Here is a 5,734-nt window from a genome sequence, read left to right as displayed (position 1 = left end):
ACAAAATACATATAAAAAAGACCGCGTCCTGCCGTGAAGGCGTCTTCCTTACGTTAACAAGTGGCAGTGCCGTGAAGCCATCTTTTGGACCGATATGCGCACCGCAAATACAATTATTTCATTAAAAGTTGTGTATCGCATTATCCGGTGTATCAAACTAATTACCGTTTCTTTTTTTCGCGAATTCTATGTATGAGGGTTCGACTGTATATTATGTTCGTACGTGTATTTGTACGTGTGCGTGTATATACAGACATACAAAAATATAAAAATTTCGGAGGCGGGGGCTTGGAACCCCTCTATAACTACGCAAATGATCATTTCTTGACCTTAACACTTGGTCAGATCCGTTTCTGTATGCAGGAGACTTGTATGGCAGAGGAAACTCAGCTTTCAGAACAGGTGTCATTCAGCCTTTGATCTACCATTCTATGCAAATTATGCACTCAGTGCGCTATAATCGCGGAAAACTTTTCATGGGAATGAAGCAAAGCCTAGAGGACCAAACCGCGCGTATCTTACTGCCAGTGAACGTAGTTCTACAATCGCGTCCCTATTTTCTTTGTGAGATATAAAAACTACTACTTTATTTTCTCCATGTAGCTCTTTCAGACAGGACTCACTACACACCTGTGAGATATCTGTATTCATTTAACTTTGTATGTTGTCAATTTGCGCTTTTGCAGGCGTGAGAAAATTCTGCCCGCTGCTGCCGTGGTCCAGCCGTTTACGTGTATCTCAAGCGCTAAGCGGCGTCTGCGTTGGCCTGCAACGCTGATTGCGCGCAGCCATTACTTTCCACATTTCTAAGAAACGCGCGCCAAACCGGACTACTCGGCGTCGAAGTGCATGTGCAGAAGCTCCGCCCCCGTAGCTTTCCCTTCATTGCCATGAAACGTTGTCCACGCACGAGTATAGCACACGACCGGCGAATCGCTTGAGCGTGCCTTAACTCACCAGGCCACATAGCAAATTTTAGTCAGACGCTGGAAGTTGTTGTGGGCCGAATGAAGAGAATTATGCTGCAAGGATGTTTCAAATCGGTTCATTAGGAGCTGAGAAAACAATAATTTGTAGCGACGCGAAACCATGATGCGAAGAGGCGAGCTTCAAACCCTTGTAATAGTATGGAGAGCTGGGCGAGTTGGTTTGAGGACATTCTTGGAAACATTTCGACGCGCACACACAAGACGAAAACGAAAGGCGAGAAGTCGTTTGTCTTCTTGCCTTTCGTTTTTGTCTTTTGTGTGCGCACCGAAATGTTTCCAAGAATGTCTTGAAACCCTTGCCACTCGCCCCTTGTAGCCTTTGTAAGCCAAATCCCTTCCCTGCCCTCTTCGTCGTCGGAGCCGGAGGATCACATGACGCATACGCATGAACACGTCATGAACACGTCATGAAACGGTAGCGGCCGTGGGCGTTGTGTGGGCGTTCTCGGTGGTGTACTGCCCGTTTCTGCGGGGCGGGCATGAAAACTGCGACATTCGTACGGGCACGAGACTAGCGGTTTTAAGAGCCAGTGCCGCATGGACATTTAGGTAGACGCAGGAGGACAAATGGGCCTAATGAGAGCTGCAACGGGGTAGAAAATTATACAGTTGCGTTGTCAGGGCTGGCGTCTACTCGACGCGCAAAGCACGAGAACACGAACGCACGCGAAACGGAGGCAGATTAGTCCTGCCCACGGTGTAAGAAAAATAATTTAGGTGTGGACACTCTCCGCCCGCCGCGAAGGAGAGCGCGTCCAGATAATGTTCGCCTTTAAAGGGCCCCTCACCAGGTTTGACAATTTTGAGCTGACGATCGCAATGCATACACTGGGCGTTCACGATCACGTCTGCCAAAATTTGCAACGCTGCGCGCCGCGGAAATGGGTGAAATTTCAAGGTGAACGCTGCTTGCCCTTCCTCTCGCGGGCGCGTGCTTTAGAGAATGAGGGGATGACGTACATGAGAAAAAGGCCCTACGTAGATGGTAGTGCTGTGACGTCGCTCCACCACGTAGACGACTGTGCTCTGACGTCGCCAACAGTAGCACGTGACACTGCGATAATTATTTGACACGACATGTGTAGTTTGTGTAATTTGTTGCTTGAATAGATTAATAAAACTTGAGAGAAATAATTAAACACACAAAGGGAATGTGTGCGTCTTTTTAATTTTTTTTGTGAATTGCAGCGAGATGCGGGGCTAATGTGCCTCACTTTTCCAATGCGTTCGTGTCCCCGCGGTTAGCGCATCGAGCAGACGCCAGCCCAGGAAACGAAAGTAATGTTCTGGCGCGTGCGAGCACTCATTATGCTCATTTATTCTACCGCGTCGAAGTAAACGTTGATGCGGCACTGGCTCATGATACGGCCCCTCTCGTGCCTGTACAAATGTCTCAACTTTCATGACCGTCCCACAGAAACAGGCAGTACACCACAGAGAACGCCGACAAAACGCCCACGGCCGCTACATAAAAAAAAAAAAATAAAAGGTAGCGGCCGTGCAACGCCGCTCGCGTGCTCGGGCTAGCTCGGGCACGTCATGCACACGTGACCATGCATGCGCATGACGTGTTCATGCGTATGTGTCAAGTGAAGAGGACAGGGAAGGGATTTGGCTTCCTAAGGCTACACGGGGCGAGTGGCAAGGGTTTGAAACTCGCCTCCTCGCATCATGGTTTCGCGCCGCTACAAATTATTGTTTTTCTCAGCTCGTAATGAACCGATTTGAAAAATTCTTGCGGCATACTGCTCTTCATACGGCACACAACAACTTCCAGTGTCTAACTAAAATTTGCTATGTGGCCTGGTGAGGGGCCCTTTAATACATGCGCCGGCCGCAGTTTCGTGGGGGGCGCTGCGACATGGGGGCTTAAGAAACCTATTGCGACGAGGCGAACGCGCGTTTTTCTTCATTTTTTTCACCTCATTGCATTTTTTTATCCGTGCACGCGGAGGAGGATAGAGCAACTGAACGGCGAGTTTTCATACGGCCACGGTGTAAACGGCGCACCCGACGCGCATAGCGTCCCTAACAGCGTTGCGTACGTAAAAGCGCGGCGTCTTGCTTAGAGCGCGTGAGCAGTCTTTCTGCTCGCTGACTTCTCACGTGCGCAACGCCGTTACGGAAGCTACGCACACAGCTCGTCTTCTATAGTACATGCGCCGGCCGCGGTTGCGTGGGAGGCGCTGCGACATGGGGGCCGAGAGGAGGAAAGAGGCGATTATGTGGACGCGCCGTCGGGCGGAGTGTCCACACCTAAATTGTTTTTCTTACACCGTGGTCCTGCCGCTACGATTCGCGGTTAAAAAAGAAAAACACACAGGCATACAGTATGTGTGTCTTATTATTTCTGTCAAGTTTCATTCATCTATTCAAGCAGCAAATTACACAAGCTACACATGTCGCGTAAAATAATTATCGCAGTGTCACGTGCTACTGTGGGCGACGTCAGAGCACACGTAGAGGAGCGATGTCAGAGCACTGACATTAACGTAGGGAAATTCCTAGTAGTATGTCATCCCCTCCTTCTTCGGGCGCGCGCCCGCGAGACAAAGGGAAAGCCAACGTTTGGGAAAGCGGCGTTCAGCTTGAAATTTGACCTATTTCCGCGGAGCGTAGCGTCGCAAATTTTCCCAGACGTGATCGGGAACGCCCAGTGTATGCATTGGGCTAGTCAGCTCAATATGGTCAGACCTGGTGAGGGGCCCTTTAAAATTTCTTTCTTCATACATGCTATCCTAGCCTCAGTCACTCCACTGCTGGGCTAGAAGAGAGACGCGACGCGCACGCAAATATGAGAGCGCGCGTCGCGCTAGTCGCGCCTCCTCTTTTGCCCGGCCGTGCTCAGTCTCCCAGAATGGCATGCGCCACGGCCCAACAGCTTTGGCGCCACAAACGCGAAGGGCTTCAACGCCGACGATGATCATGATGCGCCTTCTAAACATGGCCCGTACGCACTACGAAGGGTAAGCCTGAAATTGGGTGTCTGTGCGCACATACAGTGACTTAAGAAAGGCAGAACTGAAAAACGACTGGTGCATAATTAGGAAGCGTGTAGTTCCACTCCTCGTGGTTCATATTACTCGTATATTGGACGCCACTACTTCTTCCCAAGCTTCTTCCTCCGGATGCTGCACATCGCACGTGCTTCACGAGCACACGCATCTCTCGCTTGGGCTGTCATTCCACGGTCGTGCTCCACGGCAACGCTCGTCGCAAGTTCCGCTGCAGCCGACACGCGCCTCAGTTCCCCAGCGTTCGTCCAGCAGTATGAACGAAGAGGAACGCGATCTGGACATCGAGGCCGAGAGGAGGGCCCACCACAGCGCCCTGGAGCGAAGGCGACGAGACCACATCAAGTACACGTTCGGCTGCCTGCGTGACGCCGTGCCCTCTCTACAGTGGGAGCGGGCTACGCGCGCTCAGATCCTGAAGAGGGCCGCCGACTACATACAGGTGATGCAGCGACAGAACAGGGAGCGCCTGCACACCATCAGGGACCTCAAGCGGGAGAAGAAGCACCTCGAGGATCAGATCCGTGCCTTGGAGAAGATCGAGAGGGCTAGCGGTGGTGGCCGCTGCTCGCCGAGCTCGAGCGTCGTCTCGACCAGCGTTGTGGGAGACTCCGTCTCGCCCCCGTCCGATGTCCTCTCCGGTGCTTCAACGCTGACTGAAGGGCTGTAGCCGGCCGCGGGACGACACCGTGCTCGTCATATGTCATCCAAAAATAAATAAGTGTAGTTTCAACTGTCTCAAATGATGTTTCGAAAAGTGTTGGGTACTGCTTGCTTTGCTTGCGACTCTACACAACGCGAGTCAGTAGAACGCCGTCGGCGTTTCCGCAGTTGCACCGCAGGTCCGCGCATGCACGGATCTGGTGCAGTATAGGTAGGCGTCATGTAGAGACGCGGATTCTGCTTATCTGCAACAGCGACGAAATCGCCACAATCGCTTCGTCGGTGGAACCAGTCCGCGTTCTTCGTGCGCTTCTGGAGGTGCCCTGCCATGGAGGAGAAAAAATGCTGTAGGCGACCTCAACCCTTCACTCCGTTTCATACATCAGGTGCAACGCTGCGGAAACTAAGCAAGAATACCGCTAAATAAAAAGGTGCGGCCTGCCGAATGGGTGCGTTTTCAGTGGGGGAATGCGTGACATGCAGAGTTCTGAGACGCTACCGCGGGAGCGCTGCACATAGGTAAACCATAGAGAGCCTACATGACCGGCCGTTTTAGGATGATGTCAGCTTCTGCCACACTACATGCCGCAACCATTCTTTCTTTCCTCCATGCTATGGTGGCTATCCATGCCGCCCACGCACCGCCGCTATGGGCACACTGCGCTTGCATAGGCGGCTCCACCAGCGCGGCGGCGTTCAGCGCCAACGCGGCCGTTTCCGCGTCCCTGGGGTGATAGCCTTCCCTCCCTGACGACACGCGCGCCTAGCGCGGCTGCTTGTGCAAGCATGGTGTCGTCTGCGTGCGTTTCTCTGCAACTGCTGGCTGATTTTCAGACCGCCAAAGGTTTGGAATAATTTTTCAGGGGAGTAAATATTGATAAAGACAAGCTTGTGTACGAGGAAGGTCTTGTACCGTCGCCCTCAATATGATTTTCTACACGGGAGAGCGTGGCCTCACGAGTTTAATGATTGCGCACAGCTTCAACATGCTTCATATCGGTAATTAATATTATTTTCTTATTTGGGAACATCCCCAGTGAGAGAACAGCTTTTAGTTGTAGAAATAAG

The 5,734-nt window shown here is 51.8% G+C and overlaps 1 protein-coding gene across 1 annotated transcript; it reads left to right on the top strand.

Moving 5' to 3' along the window:
• The first annotated feature begins 4,181 nt into the window (after positions 1 to 4,181).
• Positions 4,182 to 4,673, top strand: LOC119395012 (protein max). Its single transcript, XM_037662306.2, has one exon. It carries the CDS (start codon positions 4,260 to 4,262, stop codon positions 4,671 to 4,673), a length of 414 nt encoding a protein of 137 aa, XP_037518234.1. The 5' UTR covers positions 4,182 to 4,259.
• Positions 4,674 to 5,734: the final 1,061 nt, after the last annotated feature.

Source organism: Rhipicephalus sanguineus, chromosome 5 (genome assembly GCF_013339695.2).
Source record: "Rhipicephalus sanguineus isolate Rsan-2018 chromosome 5, BIME_Rsan_1.4, whole genome shotgun sequence".
Lineage (NCBI taxonomy): Eukaryota > Metazoa > Arthropoda > Arachnida > Ixodida > Ixodidae > Rhipicephalus > Rhipicephalus sanguineus.
Note: the sequence above shows the minus strand (reverse complement) of the source record. Positions and strands in the feature narration are given on the sequence as shown.

Coding starts and splice junctions, on each gene's coding strand:
- LOC119395012 (XM_037662306.2), top strand. CDS start 4,260: ATGAACGAAGAGGAACGCGATCTGGACATCGAGGCCGAGAGGAGGGCC.